This window comes from Cyprinodon variegatus, unplaced genomic scaffold (genome assembly GCF_000732505.1).
Source record: "Cyprinodon variegatus isolate N-32 unplaced genomic scaffold, C_variegatus-1.0 Scaffold365, whole genome shotgun sequence".
In the NCBI taxonomy this organism is placed as follows: Eukaryota; Metazoa; Chordata; class Actinopteri; order Cyprinodontiformes; family Cyprinodontidae; genus Cyprinodon; species Cyprinodon variegatus.
Window position 1 is genome coordinate 545,631 of NW_015150818.1, and position 19,614 is coordinate 565,244.

Genomic DNA, 19,614 nt, shown 5'->3' on the forward strand with positions numbered 1-19,614 from the left:
TAACCTAAATGTCATCTTTTTCGACTATAGGAGGAAGTCTGAGTACCCAGAGAGAACCCGCACATGCACGGGGAGAACATGCAAACTCCATGCAGAAAGACCCCGGGCCAGGAATAGAACCCAGAACCTTCTTGCTGCAGGGCTACCCACTGTTCCACCGTGAAGCCTGTGTTTAAATTCTCCAAGTGTGGAAAAAAAAATAATAAAAAAAGGGGGCATATAACAGACCAGACGTTAACCTTTACAACACATGAAGAGTTCCAAATTAAGGCACTTTGCTTCGACCTCTGATTTCAGGACCATTACAAGCTCTTTTCTATAAACAATGGGGGAAGAAAACGCATCTTAACAATATGCAGCCCTGCCTTGTTAACCTATAATTTCTCTTTAATGACCCCCTGATAGAAGAAACAGTGGGCACATAAGTCCTGCTGACCGATTCTGTTTCACATGCATTTGGTGCGAGTTCTAATAAATGATCCGATCCATAGCACTGAGACACCAAAAGACTAACAAGTGTTTGTACCACAGCCCTGTTGGAGCTGCAGGAACAGACAGATTCATAATTGAGGCTTTCTGTCTCTGTCCTGCCTTTCTGTCACTTCATTCTTGGATCAAAGATGTTTTCTGTATTTTGATTTTAACCATCATTTTTGAGGCTTTGACAGTAATGACGGCGAGAGAAAAAGAAAACGTAAGCAAAGAGGTCAGGACAAGGACACTGCAGAGGGTCGGGCCAATCATGAATGGCACAAGGATTTTTCTGTCAGAGCATTTTGAATTGGAGGAGTTAGTTGTGTACCGTAAGTAAAGACATTTCTACAGCTTTCATACTTATTTTGTTTAATTTCCCTTCTATTCTCCAACAAAATGTTTTCCTGAATTTCTAGCTTTTTTATTTATAACACCGTGCTCCTTATAGAGGGAAATTTTTACCTAATTTTGGCTTTATTACATTATCTGTTTGTTCAACAAACCCTAAAACATCACAAACAAAAAGGGCTTCCCATTTGTATAGAGAGATGCTACTCCACTGCTTATCTTCCATCTGGCCTAGGATTTTTTTTTGTGCTTTTTGGGTCTAAACCAAACCCAGTTTAGAACCCTGGTCTTTTCGAGTTTAAATTATTTGCTGGGTTCTCTCATTAATTTAAGCACAAAATCAAACAATAAGTTGGATAGATCTAATATTTTATGAAGTCAGAAGCACAAACCTCTGTGACTTTTACTAGCATTGTGATTGACTAGCACAGTGAAGCATCTCTACATCATGACTGCCATATTTTTATCTTAAGAGACATTAAGGGGGATGTTCAACAGGAATTTTCTGCAGTACATTTTTTCATGTAGGCCAAAATAAAAATCCCATAATGTTTCTTTGTTGCAAAACATTTTGAAAACATTAATGTTTCTTTTTACTTTACTCCCATGCAAAACTAAGTATCAGTTTATATTTAATATTGAAATTAAAGGGATGTCAAACAGGTCATTGCACTCTAAATTGTGATGAGTCAAATCTGCACAAAACAGATCAGTTCAAAATAACATTAAACTCTTGAGATAATTTCTTCGGATGTTAAAATGATGAAAAAGTCATGGAAAACCTGGATTTTTCCACATCAAATGTATTTACTTCTCTGTGCTTTGCTGACAGGGACCTCAGAATGATTTAACTTAGACATGTTAGGAAACAGCCTGAATTATTTCCTGAACCTCCACAGAACACCCATTTTTGTCATATTTTCCTGCTGAAGAAACATTCTCCATGCTTGTCATTGAGACCAAATATGAGTTTTATTCCTGGTTTTTATTACCCATCATCCCATCAGGTCGCTTTTACCTTCCTGTTGATGAACAGCTTATCAGTCGATCCTGACAGCAGGAACTTCAGAACAGCTCAGATGTTGTTAAAGTCAATTTGATGTAGTGAAAAGTAATGCCAGCAACTTTAAGCAGAGGCTGCAGGAGGGCCGTGCTTTTAATCATCTCTGACACCACTGTCCGCCCCAAAACCCATTTCTGAATGACTTTCTTTTTTTCTTTTTTGCTGGTTGGAACCGATTAGGGAAGTTTAGCTGATTCATCGCTCCACGGACATCAAGCTGTTTTTTGTGTAAGGCATTGATCGATTTCACATTCTAGCGACAAAGCTGATGGGGAGGTGGTTAGTGGGGGAGAAATATGTGTCAAAACTGGTGGAGCTTCTCTTGAAGAGGCTGCTGAGGCAGCAGCTCACTGGATTATGCCTGATGTTATTTTATCAACTTCAGAACAAAAGCTTTTTAAAGCTGTTTTACAGCACATCTTCAGCTGAAAGTGACTTTTTTTCTTTACTTCTCTCCAAGTGCTTTGTTTAAAAAAAAAAGTTTAAAAAGTAGCAGTTCATGCAGAGGTTAAACGAACAATGGCAACATAAAAAACACTTTAAATCACACGTAAGAAGATTTTTGGTGCACTTTTGGGAGCTACTTCTGCAGCAACACTTTACAATCTGCCTTGATCCTTCTCCCGTTTCTACAGATATATTACATGTATCACTATTCAGGTAGCTGACTCCTCTACAGTGATGGGTTAATGTCCACAGCACTTTAAGCTTCTCTCTGTCATTGAAGCGGTCTGAGGCTGCAACTGGATTCACAGCCACTAGAGGGCGACGGAGCCTCTTCTTGGTGGTGGCTCCTCTCCTCCTGCTCAGACTCATCTGACAGAAAACTGGGGAAGGTCTGTGCTCGGGGGATTAAAGTCATCGAGAGCCCAGCTCCTGTTGGAGAGGAAGAAAAACTCATTTGATTACATTGAAAAGAAATCCCCACTGTTGCTTTAACAAGACCAATATCAGAATAAATAAAATGAATAACTAAAATAAGTTGGGTTTGTACCGCAAGTTTGATTTGTTTATCAGTTCCACAGCTTTATTTCCCTCAGTCAGCCTGTCTGCTGACATCTCTCTGTCCTACTGTCTCCCTCTGCACCTTAATTTAAATGAATTGGACCAATTTGCTCCACAGTTCATATCAGCTAAATGCAGAGAGGGAGTAATGGATACTCGAGGGCAGAGGGCTGCTCTTGTCTAACCGTTAGAGCATTAATAATACATTAGTGTACTGTTTGGAAATGTGCACACAGAGGTGGGTCGAGAATAAAGTGGCCAGCAGGTTGCTGATTGTGCACCAAAACAAGGAGGAAGTGGCTGCTGATCAATATTTCAGAAGGTGCAAAAAAAAAAAAAAAAACAATAACAACAAACAAAACACTCTAATCAACTTTGACCAGGTGATGGTACGGTATGCTAACAAAGTCGGCCAAAAGAAATAGCTGCACCTCAAAATATTGCAGACTTTTTCAATCAATACACCTGCAGAGGTTAATTGAAGTTTGATTCACAGATGAACATTTTATTATTTTCCCCGCAGAGCTGTGATGGCAAAATTGACCAGAGGATCATTTCCAGAACTTTAAGAAAGTGCTGATCAGATTTGAAGTGAATCAGAACACACTCTGCCTCGCAGGTATTCACACCCTAACGCTTTACGTCGTCACTTAGAGCCACAAACCTCATTGTGCTTTAGTCAGGTTTTAAGTGACAGACCGACACTAAGTGGTGCAAAACTTTGAAGTGGAAAAAAAAATTTACGTTTTTTTCTTTCATAAAGATCTAGATATTGTGATTTGGTTTTCAGAACCACCTTTCTCTGCATTTTTTTATTTTTGCAGTTGTTAAATGTACATCTTATCAGCTGTAAAGAAAGAAGAAAGCATATCGCTTGGAGTAAGATTGTAATTGAATCAATTTTCAAGTATTGTCAGATTCTCAACTGGATTTTGGACTTTGACGAGGTTATTGAATGACATTGATTGATCTAACCGTTCTATGGCAGCTCTGGCTTCATGTTGAGGGTTTTTGTGGTGCTATAAAGTAAACCACCTTTTACAGGTTTTCTTTATGTTCCGTCTTGTTCATCTCCAACTGTACCTCCATTACCTCTGATCAGCACATCATGCTGCTGCCAACACTTTACCTTATAATTTTTTCTGTATGTTTATTTGATAGTTTTAGTCTCATCTGACCACAGGATCTTATCCCACATGTATGTTGTGTTATGGCTTATACAGTATCACATTTTAAATAGGACTTATTTTGACTTTCTTTTATCTGTGGTTTTGTTCTCTTTGATTGATACTTTTTTACTAATTTAATTATTCTTTAATTGTGATATTTTTTTTCTCTCCAGCATATAGGCTTAAAACTTCCAATTTGGTCATTTCCGCTGGTCTTGTAGGTCTTGCTTTAAATTGTGGCTAACTCTTAGCAACTAGAGCTAGATTTGGAGTGCAGAATTACAGGTTATCCTTTTAACAGACTCTGGTACCTGAGCGATAGGTCACTGCAGCTCCTCCAGATTTACCTCTTGGCTGCTTATCAGATAAATGCTCTCCTTTGCTGTGATTTTAGTTTGTGGGTTGCCATGTCTTGGTGGGGTTCAGAGTTTCTCTGTATGTTTGGTATCAAATCTTCTCTATAAAGCACCTCTGAATATTTCACTAACAAAATGCATTTACAGTTGAATTAAATTATAGGCAGGTTCAATGCAGTTTGTTACAACAAAATGTATTAGGAAGCAGCAGTACAGGGATTTCAGATTTTTTTTTGGTCTAATTTATAAAACTATGCATTGTTTCCCTTCCACTTTAAACTAGTGCTGATGTGTCGGTCTGTTGCATAAAACTGCAATACATCATATTTTGTGGTTGTATGAGTGTTTTCTAGAATTGCCTCTCTGACCAACCGAGACTTGGAATATACAACATGACCCAGTCAGGCTGGCAATCAGTGTCAAGTGACAGGGTGTGTATCGGAGCTACAGGGAGAGAGCTCTAGTTAAAAATAAAAAAAGGAAGCAGCATGTGGGGAAAGGGGTGATATGAACAGAAGGAGAAAGAGAAAGTGAGAATGAAAAACACAGAAAAAGCATTTTCCTGTGTGAGTGGAGGGAATGGATAGTGGGAGGAGGCACAGAGGGGCTGGTGTGGGTGTGAGGATCAGAGCGAAATGGGATGCTCGGCGGCAGGTGAGTCATGCATACACACCTCTGTCTGTTAGTCTTTCCTCTTCACTCCTCCCTGAAATAAAGGAGAAAAACCAAGTTAGAAATGCAGCTCTGTGAAAGGACAGAAAGAAAGAAAGAAAGAAAAAAAAAAAAACAGGGATGGGGGGTGAGGTGGAAGAATGCTCCCCTCTTCCCTGCAAGTTATATTTAATAGATTGCTGAAACGACTGGTGTGCAACCAGGCATATCCTTTTCACATCTTTGCCAAGACAATCCCTCTCCTCAACCAAGGCCAATTAAGGCTGGAAAAAAAGCACAAGGCAGGGAGCCCAGAGAGGGTGAAGCAGAGCCCATCATCCTCCTCTCAGTCATAAACACTGCTGTCTAGGGACAGACCCCCGATGAGAGCCCTGCTTTTGGACGAGAGACAAACCTGTAGACAAACTTGCGAGAAAATAACAAAACCACAGAGAACCAGAGAAGGAAGGACAGAGGGATGATGTTGGCGTCAGCATCCCTCCTCCTGTGCTCACACTACGAGAAGCAGACAGTGATTTGTCAGTGCCTTTTCATTACCAAGGAAGGTCATGTCATCCTATCTGGCCTGGGGTGGCAGCTGCTGGGCCAGAGCGACAGGACAGGCAGCCAGAACACACACACACACACACACACACACATTAAAGGGAAGAAACAGCAGACCTGGATACATAAGCAGCTATTCATGCATACATGTTGACACACACCTGTCCACACCTTCCTCCTTCCAACTGTAGCTGCCCAGATGGCAGTCCAACAACAGCAGGGAGACTGGATGTACCACAAGCTCCAGATTATGGAAGACAGAAGCTACAGTTCCTTCTTTTATTGGGATTTTATCTGATAGATCAACAAAGAAAACTGCACCATGATGAAATGTAAGACAAGGATTGTTTATTCTGAAGAAAAACATTCCATCCCACAGCATGATGCTGCCACCATTGTGTCGACTATGAGGACGAAGGTTTAAGGTTTATGGACACATTAATACTATAAAAACAATCTAAAAATAGATGAAAATGTCTAAAAGTTTGTATTTACCCTTAATTTGAGTATGTAAATCAGATAATCTACCAATAGAATGAGTAGTTTTACCCTTCAAACAAGGACTTGAAATGCAGTTGATGTTTTTTTTCTTATTTTAAATGTAAATTATCCTTTTCCATTGACAAAGTTGCTCACCTTCCTGCTCAATTCAAGAAAAATGCACTTATTCTAAAAAGCAAATGACTTAGATTTCAATTTTTGTCCGGTGTCCCAATGTGGGACAGCGAAACGTCTTTAAACTTGGAAACAAAGTCCGGTGTATTTTTGTTTTTTTACTTTTTTGGAAATTCTTGTCAGTTGAGACAATTGCTTCTTAAATTAAGCACATTTTTTTTTAATCGAGCAGGTAAGTGAGAAACTGGACTTTGTTTACAAGTTTGAAGATGTTTTGCTTCCTGATGGGAAACGAAACGTCTTCAAACTTGGAAACAAAGTCCAGTGGATTGTTTTTTTAAACTTTTTTTGGAATGACTGACATTCGATGACTGAGAATCTTCACCAGCAAACTGACTAGAACACCTTCTGTGTCACCAACATGGTAAACTGGAGGTCTTATGGTTCTATTTTAAGTCATTCTCTAGTCTTTTCTGGTCAGGAGTCAGGAGAGCCTTCTCTGGGTTTGGCTCCCCATCTTAGGTTTTCCCAACTCTGTTGCCAAAAAAGTATCCCCACAGCATGATGCTGCCACAGTGGGAATGTTTTACTGCAAACATTATATCGTTAGCAGGCCAAAAGGTTGACATGTTTGCTGTAGCTAGTACATGTTTTCTAACGCATATCAGGGTCTCTGTTGCTTTCTGCAGCAATGTCTCTGTTCTTGCTCCAGGTGTCCGACATGCCACTTTAGGTGGGTAATCATATTTTGGAGGTTTTGCAGCATTTTAATCAGGTGATGGGTTTGACTTTGCTCTAACATATATTGCTATATAAACCTTTATTTAAACTTTACCCTGCTTTACACTCTAAGAGTGTCAGAGTATGGATCTCATTTCTGATTTCTCACAGTTTTATTTACTGCTTTGTGTTGACCTGTCACATAAAATTCCAATAAAAAACAGCAAAGGATGTGGTTGTGAAAATGCTGAAAAGGGATATACAACATGCAGTTAAAAGTCAGAAAACATATGCAACCTGACTTGGGGTCCTTTTAATCAAAACTGGAGTTCGGCACCATGAAATGGAAGTCTGAAGGAGCTCACATTTTTGCATCTGCCTCTACACATTTTTCATACTGTCTTCTTGAAGGTGAGGAAGTGTCATCACCCTGTTCTTCCATCATCCTGTCTTTTGATTCTTTCCACTTCCCGGTAAAAATCCTTTTAATATTACTCCCAGGCGGATCAAACAGAGTACAGGACTCCTTTCATTAGAATTGCTAATGCTCCGGTAGTAAACTTTGCAGTGCAATAATACTAGAGAGAGAACAAGAGAATGAAGAGAAAACTTGTAAATGGGTAAACAAAAAAAGAAAAAAACTGTATGGATTATTGTGCCTTTTTCCTTCAAGTATACCAGCTGGTAATTGAACCATTTCTGACAGCCGCGGCACCTTACTTCTCCATCTCCCCGAACTTTAAAGTGCACTTATTTCTTTGCATCAGCAAACCCGGGGAAAACAGTAGTTTTTCACTGAAATGCAAAAGAGGGAAAAGCATAGAGAAAGAAGTGGTTGGAGACAGCAGAAAGCAGATATATTGTATTCATGGAAAATGCACAGCAAGTTTCGGGGGGAATAAAACATTTATCTGACATCTTTCTAATACGCTCTCTTCTGCTTTATAATCGTAGTAAACAAAAGTTCTGGGAGGTATTTCTAGGACACTTCTGGCTACATAAAAGTTGGATGTAAAAGCATATTAAAATGAATCAGTTCTGCTTCTTTAGTGCCTACTTCCCCCGATAACTTGTGCAAACAGATAAACAAGCAGGTGAATCAACACCAACAGGGTGAAAAGGAGCTGCGGTCCTTAATTATTCCCCTAGACCCACGGGGTATTTGAAAGCAACCCGAGCATGACTCAGCAAATTGACTGTGCTGATTGGATACTCAACATGTGTGTGCCGAGACAACCAAGGAGCAAACACAGCCTGCAGTAGTGGAAAAGAAACCTGAGAAACACATCACACCAATGGCAGTACAACTAGGTGGTGGATATTGTGCTATTTATGCAAAAATTTGGTCAATTGACAGGTTCCTTTTAGATATCTGTTTAGTTTCAGTTTTTACACAGAATATATTTAAGTTAGTTTGAAATCAAAATCTATCATTTTTATATTTGGAATTGGGTTGATTACTTAGGTAAAAAGATATTTTTGACCACTTTGATAATTATTTTAAGCTGTAAAAGCACATTAAGTTAAAGTTTGTTTTTATTTAAACTGTAAGGTATTTTAAGTTATATTCTGGCTTGTTTTTGTTTTTTTGCTAGAAACAAACAAAATACATTTTTCCAAGTCAGAAACACCACCTGTTGCCACCAACGGCGTTCAGAAAAATGTTGGTTTTGGAACAAGGAAGGCCGCCACAGTGATGAAGCACCTAAATCGCACCTTTGTTTAAGAAATATAAGCTAAGGTGGATCGTGTATTTGTACGTTTCCTTTGATTTAAGACACCAAAATTATCCGTGGAAAGATTAATTATCTTTAACTCCACTGTTGTGCCACACACCCATGAGATAAATATGAACAGGGAATTAGAATATGAGCATGGACTGTGCATCTGTTTGTTTTTGGCAGCTTTTAAAGTTTTTAATAGACTTAGTCTTTTGGACAAAAATGGAAATTTGTTTTGGTCATAATTAAATTGTTTTATATGCAACAGTTTTAGTGGATGAACACTAAAAAAGTTTTAGTCTGGTTCTAGTCTGATTTAGTAGAAAAGAAATATATTTTCTATGTTTATACATACTACATCCCTTGTAAAGGTCGACAAGTGCATACTGTACAAGACAATTAAATATCACATCTTAAAAAAGGTTAATATATTTATCATGTATCTCTACCTACTTTTTTTGTTTAAAAAAAGTTAAAAAACCAATCAGCTGGGTTTAGTTTCCAAGTTTGAAGAAATTTCGCCTCCCATCCAGGAAGCCTTTTCATTTCAAAATGTCAGAAATAGCCTTGAGTTCGAGCCTTTATAGAGTGGACCAAAAACAAAGCCTGGTTTTGGCCTTGTTTTTGGTCCACTCTGACAGAGAATCTTCACCAGCATCACGGTTAAACCTTTAATGATTTTCTCAAGACAACAAGATATTTACTTCATTATCACAAGAAAACCGTTGTTGATTTCTTGAGATGACGAGATGATTAAACTGTATGAGTAATAAATGAGGCTGGCAAACAGCCCTGGATTCCCAGTCCATCCATGCCTGCGCTGCCCGTAGTTGTGCAGTTGTGGTACAGCATGTTTGCAAATAATAATTTTTTTGTTTCCTTTTTCTTCTCACTCATTGTCAGGTCATGGTGGATGATTGGAGGGCATTGAATACAGTAAAAACAACTCAGACTGTTTTTTAATGAAAATCTTTAATCTGGAATCATTTTGGGGGTTAATGCATCTTATACCTGTAACAGGCGAAACACCAGGGCTGTCCAGAAAACACTTGCATAGGTCTAATTACTTATGAATGAAAAGTGGAAGCAAATCATCAAACCAACAATGTCGTCTTGTTACCTAAAAGTTAAACACAGGATTAATTATAGAATTACACATAGGCTGCCATGACTTCTAAATCCNTATACCTGTTACAGGCGGAACACCAGGGCTGTTCAGAAAACACCTGCATAGGTCTAATTGCTTATGAATCAGAAGTGGAAGCAAATCATCAAACCAACAATGTCGTCTTGTTACCTAAAAGTTAAACACAGGATTAATTATAGAATTACACATAGGCTGCCATGACTTCTAAATCCGCTCTCTCTGTTGTGGTATTGAAGGATGTAATCAGTAATAACACACAACAATCATCTCGTTATCACATGAAAACGTCTTTCGTTATCTTTAGAAAATGAGAAAATTAACTTGTTTTCTCAAAAGCGGGACACAACCACTCTCTGCTTCCATAGTTAACCACATCAATGTGACAAAGATTCTTGTTTTTTTAATTATTTGACTTTTTCCCTCAGCTGATGAAATGCCAAAATGACTACATTCAGCAAAGAGATGTTTTGTTAATTTTGAGCTACAGTACATGCTGATACAGCAATAGAAATCCACACTTAATCAGGTGCTTATCTCTCCTCCCCCTTATTCTCCATTAACACAGTCCTGCCTCGTTTGGTTTCCCTCTTGCTCTTGCTTTTATACAGTATGAGGAACCAACATGTGTCCGGAGGCAAACACTCAACTCAGTGTTCTCAAATCACAATGACTATCTTTTAAAAGCACTAATATCTAGCACTTTAAAAGTTACACCATGGGTTGACCATCAATTCTAACCATTGCTGCCTTGATAACAGAGAGGATCAACCCAGTGAAACAAATAGGAATAGACCCACTCACAGTATATCACAGGGCAGCTACCCACTGGGGATGACTACAGTGCTCTATTCTTTTTCTGTTACCATGACAGCTACTGCTGTTGTGCAACGTGCTACCCTCGAAACAGTCAACACCAAACATTGAAATTGCAGACTGCTTCAATAGGGGAATTATCAACAATAGGGACTAACACTGGAAATCAGGACATCCGGTCGCTATGTTCTTATGGTGCATTCGAACTGAACACGAAATCTGGGAAATATTTGCCAGGTTTGTTTCTTTTTTCTGGCCTGACATTTCACCAGAAATTCACCTGGGCAGTGAAAGCAACTCCCACTCTGGGTGAAAGGCTCCAACATGTCATTGAGCCTGCAGGCTGTTGGAATTACCTTGACATGGTGGACAGGATTTTTACAGAGCGAGTATTGTTTTTACTTTGGAAAGCTGATCAAAGCCACCAGCGTCCCTTGGTCCAACAGATCCTACAGAAATGCTCCCAGTGTGGGGGAGTCGAGAAATGGCTCGGTCATTGAACTGGGGAGCTTAAGAGTAGGTGAGATGGTGTGTTGGAGCACAGACAGGACAGAACCTGGGAGATATGGCCAGCCGTTCACCCCTCAGGGGCTAAGGAACCACAGCTTTAGATCCAAGGAGCTTAGTGGTAGATCAGAGAAGCCGACGGGCAAACAGAGCATGGAAAGGCTGCGGTTCAGGCTAGATCGAAGGAGGACAGTGGTACAGCACAGAGGCTCACAGGGTAGAATGCCCCACAGTGGAGGGAGGCAGCCACATCTGGCCAGCCTCTTCACTGAAGGTAAGGACAATGAGGAGTCATTTTAGGGCCAAATTAAACAGATTTTTCACACCTGAAAGAAGCTGCTTTAGCTTCTCAAACTGTTTCAGTTAAAAAACGCTCTCCTACTGTAAAACTCTGTATTGGCAGGATCATGCTTTATGGTTGCTTATCTTCAGCAGTGATGTAACAGATAAGGTATTGCCTTCTTAAACATTGCTCCTCATAGAAGACATCCATCCAGTCTGACCTTGCCTAATGTCATTTGAAATGAGGGGTAGGGAAGTTTGTGTTTGTGATGTGAAAAGTTTTAATTCTTTAACAAAACACTATATTCTGCATCATTGGGAAAAGATCCATACAATTAGAAAGATGGCATAGTTTCTAATTCTTAATTGATTAAGATATTGAGTCAGCTTGGAGAAAATAATTCTTATTTGTAACACAGCCAATTAGACTGAGGAAGTATGAACATAATAATTTACTCAAAGAAAAAGATGAAGATGAGGGTTAGTCATTTTAGATCATTATTGTGTTGAAGTTTAATATATGAGGAAAACTTGTTCTGGGCTTTATTGAAAAAGCCCTTGAAGAGAAGAAGAACAACATTCCTCTGGTCTGGACAGTCCAAATATGAAACTCTCATGAGAATAGACCTGCATTCCCTGGGTTTCTAGGAGCAGATGGACTATTTTGTATACTATTTTCAGTGTATAGTTCAAATGTTAGCACTGGTGATGAAACGCATTAGTGCATGTGGCATAAGTAAATGTCACATCTGTGTATCTATGATCAATAGAGTTTTCAGGCCAACATGAAGCACATCCTGTCAATAATACCAACAGTTTATAGCACCCCAGATAAAGATGGATTTATTTTAATAAGACTTAAAATACATTTAACTTTCATCCAAAAAGAAGAACTAACTTACACATTTGTTTTACCATTTAATTACTACCTTTGATTTCAGAAATACCTTTTAAAATTAAACCAGGTATACCAGAGTTCTTGGTACCCCTGCTGTTTATGCTTTTCATAGGCCACTTCTGTCAATACGACAGCATATAATCATCACAACATTTAAAAAGGTTGGAGCACATGGAGCTTTGACCATTCCTCCCCTAAGCTCTCCCCTCTTTAGCTCACCCAGCAGGTGTTGAATAGCATTTAGATTTGGTGACTTTGATATCCATTAAAAAAGGATAATTTTTGTCTTTTGTTGCTTTGACCAAATTTTTCAGATTATTATTCTGATGAAAGATCAATGGTGACCCATTTTCACTTTCTTGAGGGATACCATCGGATTCTTATCTAAAATCTCCTGGTATTTCAAACGATCGATGATGCCCTTCACTTTAACACTGTTCCCATTTAACTTGTGAGGAAAAACAGGCCAACAGATTCATCCTCCATTATTAGCAGTAGGGATGAGGAGTTTTTCCACATATTCATCCTTTGCTTTATGCTAAAAATGTCAACTAGGGATGACTTGTGCTCTTGTATGGAAAGTATTTTTCTTGCAGTGTTTGATTTAAACTTCCTTCTGTCACATTTTGATATGCCCCTGAGCAAGGCACTTAACCCCAAGTTGCGCACAGGTTGTCTATTTGTGTAGGAATATGGGGGAATTTGAGAGAGCAGGTGGGCGAATATGGCTTTAGCGTAAAGCACTCTGAGGAGTCAGTATGATTAGAAAAGCACAATATAATTTTAAAAATTATTATTATAATAATATGAATAAAAAAAACATAAATCTGTGTATTAATCTATACAATATCTGTTTTGTCATGTTATTTATCTGAGTCACTAAAATAAATGTAAAAAACAAACAACAAAAAAAACAAAACAAGAACCATAGTTTCATCTGAGAAATGCACATGATCCCAGTAGCATTCGGGCAAATTAGATAAGTTTATTTTGGTGGGACATATCTACCAAACAACCAGTTAGCATTTTTTTGGGCTTAAGTTATCAGTAAGTTTTGTGATAATCTTTAGCCTTTCCTGCTATTCCATAGCAACAAGAGAAACTTGGGCGCTTGTTTACTGTGGCTGTCACACAGTTAGTTGTGTTACATCTTTAGTTACACAAGATATGCTCTTATAACAATTTTGACTTTTTTTAAATTAACGAGGAAAAAAATGAACACTTGTGGCTTGACTTTCACATTCTGAGGAGTTACAAACATAACTATACTATGATTAACAAAAATTTACCTTAAACATTATTATACAAATCTTTGTAAGGGGTTCCAATAAGTTGGCATGTGTTATGATCCTGCACTTTTTGGTTCTGTTTAAGTTTTCTTTTTGAGTTTTCATTTACAGTTACAGTGTTTTCTAAGTAATTGGTTATATTTCCATTTGGTGTTATTCTAATTGTTTTCTGGTTGTATTTGAGTTCTTATATATTTTTTGTTTACTCTCTGTTGCCCCCTTTTATCAGTTGCCCCTAGCTCCCTTCTAGATGCTTCTGTCCACACCTGCTCCCAATCAGTTGATTATTCCATTCTTTGTTCTGTTTGGCATTTATACTCCTCCTCTGCAGTTACTGTCGGCTGAATTCTCTTCATTCATTCCTTCATCTCCCCCTTGACCTATGTGGTCCCAGTTGTTCTGATTCCTGTGTTCGGTTATGAGTAATTTTTGGATTTATGCATCTGTTGCCACTACTCCTTATGAAATCTGCAATTAACCACCTCAGCTTCCGTCTTTGCGTTTGGGTTCTCTAAAAACCTTAACGCAACCTGACAGCATGGTAGCTGCCATTTTTAGATTTTTTCTTTAAGGGAGGGCATTGGTTAAATCCAAGTTTTAAAATTACAGTATATAAATCTCCTTATTTTGGATTTCAGCAGTATTAGTGGAAAGGGAGCAGAGCAAACTGCAGGGTACTAACCTCTACATGTGAAAGCAAAGGAGGCAAACCCCTGGAGTAAATGTTCATGTTATGCATGTAGAAAAAGGATGTAAATTTCCTGCCATATGCTGGAGACCTGTTGTCCATGAGAAACTGATGGAATAATTGTGGAGCTGGATTCACATTAGAATGACTTGATTCCAAGATAAAAGTAGAGTGTATTGCACACGTTTTAGAATGCAAACATTTTATGTCACAGCTCGTCTTAACTTGGACCTCCTTGTTTGACAGGACCTCAAACACACTGATGCATTCAATTTATTCATGGAAAAGGAGGAGATGTAATGGCAGCACTGCATGCATATGAACAGGAGACGGTGGAAAGCTTGCTTTGAGCGAGGCAGATACAGAGAAGTGTGGGTGGACCAAGGTGCCAAGGTGATGGATCACCGAGAAGCGCGTCCGCTAGCCAGACTTTAGAGAGAAAGAGTTTAGCTGCAGACTTTGCAGAGAATGGGCCGGTGAAGAATTAACCCTGAGGTGAAAGATTTAACGTTTAGTGTGTGTGAGGCACAAACATGTTGATGTTTGGAATACAGAGCTCACAGCTCACTTTTAAGCTTATCGGGACACAATTAAATGATAATGAGAGGCAAAAAAAATTGTCTTCTCTTTTAAAAGGAAAATGATGACGTCAGAGAGACTTTCATCTTTGCATGGCATTCGTTTTTTTAATGCTCTATCAGGGAAAACCAAAAGGCCCATAATCCTCAGATAAGTCTTCTAATCAACTAATACCATGGACAGAGGATAATCGCATCAGCTCACTAATCACCTTTCTGCCTCTGGTCTCAGAGCAAGCATGTTTACGACACATGGGTCTGTGCTTTGATTTTATAGAATACCTGATGCAACATTTATGCATTTGTAGTCAGTTTCTTTCTGAATCTGAGGCACACAAGAAGGGATGCTTTTTTTTGCAAGGCCAAATACATGCATAATACATACTACTGTCTTTTGAATCGCAGGTGTTTGGACCTTAGCTTTCATTAAAGATAACCAATCTAGCTTAATCTGAAACGATTTCTTTAACACTTTCTACTGAGTTTGAGTAAAGGCAGGGTTTTTGATCTCCTCTTCTGAAACACTTACTAAGTTTAGAGAATTTGACCAATACCCTGCACTAGTTGCAGATAAATGTGGGAAAGTTCTTTTTCTTTTCTGTCTTCATTATTGATTGAACATTATACCTGCATCCTAAATCATTAAACTACCTTCTATGTGTTGTATAACTTTAGATCTTTTAGGTTTTAGCAGTTCCTCTAACATTTTTTTTTAAATAACAATCAAAATGCTTTAGACTTAATTCTGTAAATTCAATTCTAGCTTTTGAAGTGTCCTTAACAAGCAAAACAAAATCAATTTTACTGGATCCCATTTTAGAGTAGTGCAATAGAAAATCGAGGCAAATGTAATATGCTGGGTCTCCTTTCCTCTTTCAGTGAAACACAGATAGAGTTTTACCTACTAGAAAACTGACAGGTAGTTTTGTGTCAAGCATATAGAACAAAATAATAGAATAATTATGTTTCGGTTAATTATGCCTCAACTTCACGGGAAATTAATGGCTGTGGTGAAAATACAACCATACCCTGATTCAAAAAATGACTTTGTTACATTCCTGTCATGTAAATGTTTAGACAGCTATTTGGATTACGTTCTGATGGAAAAACACCAAATAATCATAATATGGAATAAATGCATAGAGGTTTTCCAATATCTACGCTATTATACGAACATTTTAAAATATGACACAGCTCTCACTCTACTGCCACCTAATGAGTAGACTGTAAGGCAACGTAGGAAGAAAGACAAAAAAAGAACATGGGCTTTCTTTCTCAGTGGGTCTTAGCGAATAAAAGCACTAAAAAAGACATTTGAAGCCAGACACTTATTTGGGAAAAATGTATTCTTTGTAAAATTGTAATCATCAAGCGACATATTATTTTAAAATAGGAGCAAAATGAACCCTCCCTAAGAACGGATTGCATATGCTATACTTTACATGGGTATCCGTTTATAATAGGTTATCAATGCTGTGTTTATATCCTACTATTCTCAGAGTTATGTAGCGTTCTTTCTTTCAAAGAAAACAACATTTGGGTGTTATTACTTGCTGGAAGAAAATAATAAAATATAACAGTTATTAATCTATATAAAAGTGAAACTTTTAGAATAAAGTAGTCAAAAAAAACACCAATTTCCTTTACAATCTCATGAACTGAGATGCAAAATGCATTCTGCACACGTACGAACCTCTGCACAGTTAAAGGTCAGTTATTGTAAAAACCCTCATTAGGCGTGTTTGTTATAATCTGGTTCTTTCAGCATCAGCTCCACCATCAGCTCCACCTGGCCTCCATCTGTTATCAGGTAAAGTCGAAAAGCTATTCAGTGAGTTTGATAATTAGTAAATTCTGTCCTGTACCTTGGTAACTGTAGAGATCCCCCATACTGGTTTGGCGCGTGATGTGCTGCCAGTAGGCGCTGCGTGGCAGGGAGATGGACTTGGTTAATGTCTCTCTGGAGTGAAACTGAAACAGACAATCAGACAGTATTGCATCTCACTTCTCTGTCACTTTCGGGAAAAACTGATCTACATTTGTCAGCGCATTAAAAAGAGTGACTAGTAGCACGTTGAAGGCTGAGTGGCATATCTCCAGGCTGAGAAGTCGTTTGATAGATATGGCAGGGAATCTTTGGGGTTTATTATGTTTTTCTCTCTAGCATGGTGTGGATTGGATTTTTACATTTTTAACTTCAAATCTTTATCCATAGTGCAAAAAACTCCTCATGTACCTTGAACCTTTGCATATTCTGTGCTTTTAGAATTGCTAACTTTGTGTTTTATTAGTATTTTGTCTGGTTTGCCAAGACAATGTAATGGATAACTGTGTAGTTTGGATAACTGTAGTCATGTGTGATCTTTTTCTTTTAAAAAATATGATTCTGAACGGTGTAGGGTGCATTTTTATTAAAAACCTTAGTCAATGGAATTGTTGAAACACGCCAGTTTTGCACAGTTAGAGGCTGATTTTTCAGCCCATTCTTCTTCGAGAAACTGCTGATGCTTAAATCTGTGTGGTGCACAACTGAAAGGTGTCCCGCTGACAGACTGTCCCACCGAGCTGAAGATCTCTGCAGCATCTCTGGAGTTAGAATCTCTTTTTGTATGGACTTCTAATGGGGAATTAAAAAACACAGTTCTCATTTAACTCTTTTCTATGTATTAGGTTGGTCTGTTGCATAAAATCCTGATAAAACACTTTGAAATTTGTGGCTGCAACGTGTCAAAATGTCTAAAAGGAGTAGAACACCTTTGTATAATCAAGAAATAAACTTTGCAGGTATAAAATCTGACACCCAAAAATTGCAGGGCATGCACGGTTTTATAGCCGACAGTGGCTGCTTTTGGAAATGTTCCCTAAATTGTGGGGTCCGGGAGCATAGCCATATGGTCAAGGCTCATCAGACACAAGGCATATGTAAACAATGAATATAGATGACAGTGAAAAGGAAGGAAGAAAGGAAGGATGAATGTTGCAACGGAAGGAGGGAGAGAAGGCCAAGTCTCTGGGGGGTCTAAGAGTTTCTGGTCCAACACACGATTCAGACATTAATCAGGATTCATTAGCTACAATTCTGAGCATGAACATGCAGCTTTATAGCTCTCAATATTTGTGGAGACTGATGTGATGAATGTAATGTAAAACATTAATAAATATTCCTCGAAATGTTCCTGAAATATAACCGCAGTCATACCGTATGCAGTCATTGATAAGACATAAAGAAACCCAAAACAAAGAAATGTACCTGGGAGCTCTTCTCCATCTCTTCTATCATCCTCTCATGCTGCTGGGCGATGGCCAGCGTGGCTGAGTGGACCCGCTGGTAGATCATCTCACCCTCCCGGGTCTGGAACGTAAACAAACCCTCTCCTGTGTCACACATCCTGCGCCAGGAACACACACACAGAGGGACACTTTAATTGTGCTTACTCTTAGACTGCTCATTTACAAACATGCATGGATGAATGTTTATGTAAACAGGGTGGACCATGGAGGCTAGTAGCCCCCCTCCCCCAAGGCAACAACAGAAGCACATCAACACAGTTTCACAGAAGCGTTCATCACATCATTACCGCCTGAAGGCCTCAGCAGCATGTATCCCAGAATGTTTTGGGTTTTCAAAGCTTCTTTGTTGAAGTTGTCAGAGCATTTCCACGACTACTCCTCCCCCTCCCAGGAGATGATACAAAGCCTGCACAAGCGCACATACCTTCCGGACTCAAATGTGAACCAGGTGGAGTCCCGGCCGTATCTGCGCAGGGAGCTGAGCGGCCACATGACGAGTTTGAGGCGTGCGTTGTGAATGTCCCACAGATAGATGTTTTCGTGGGTGATCTGCATGGTGCACTCTCCATAGATGTCCAGGTTCGGTGTGGGCATGAGGTACACATTGAATCGTTCTGAAAGAATTTGACGTGAGCACTTATTTACAACATTCTCACTTTTCTACACAAACAATCTAAAGTATTGAGAAACTTCTCTTTCTTTTAATGTCCTAATTATAAGGCTCAGCCAGGGAAACAACTTTACAACAATAAGAACACTTGACTGCTGTCAGTGCATGTAGGGTGCATTCAACAAATTTCTAAAGCCAATCGGACATCTGCTGCTTAAATGGGTTATACATTTAAAAAATGTCATATCAAAGGTATATCGGAGGATTTTCGCCAATTTTTAAACAACCTGCCCTCTCATTAAAAAAAAAAAAAAAAAATGCACATGTATATTCCTGTACCCACTCCCGAGAGGGAACGCGTATTAAACGCACGGAGAGCACGCACAAGCCCATTCTCCTCGTGCAAACAGCATGCTAATAGTTGCTGTTTGCATTGCTCATACAAACTTTACAAAAGATAATTTGCAATTTTTCCACTATGTTAGAGTCACCATCGGTATGTGAAAATGGGGACGAGCCCGTAGGACGGCCTTACGCAAACATATCACCAGAATGACTGACAATTGGAGGACCACTTATTTTGATGATCCACTCGGAAAAAGAACATCCTCCACTAAAGCTTTAATGCTAAATAAGAATCAAAAAAATTTCTGAAAGTTTTTAGTTCTACTTGCATTCAATTGATTTGAAAAAAAAAAACTATTTTTTTAACAATACAACATTGCTCAAAATGACAAAAAGGATAATCATTATTTTTAAAATTGTTAGTTTTATATATATACATATATATATACATACGACATATATATATACGTATATATATAT

The 19,614-nt window shown here is 38.6% G+C and overlaps 1 protein-coding gene across 1 annotated transcript in view; it reads right to left on the reverse strand.

Moving 5' to 3' along the window:
* Nucleotides 1–1,641: 1,641 nt before the first annotated feature.
* Nucleotides 1,642–19,614, reverse strand: part of dok6 (docking protein 6) — a 37,802-nt gene continuing 19,829 nt past the window's right edge. Inside the window, exons 4-8 of the mRNA XM_015386352.1 lie at nt 18,604–18,793; nt 18,139–18,277; nt 16,754–16,859; nt 5,089–5,121; nt 1,642–2,761 (exon numbers count right to left, since the gene is read on the reverse strand). Of these exons, the coding sequence (XP_015241838.1) occupies nt 2,604–2,761; nt 5,089–5,121; nt 16,754–16,859; nt 18,139–18,277; nt 18,604–18,793 (626 nt within the window). The 3' untranslated portion in view covers nt 1,642–2,603. The remainder of the gene's footprint in view (nt 2,762–5,088; nt 5,122–16,753; nt 16,860–18,138; nt 18,278–18,603; nt 18,794–19,614) is intronic.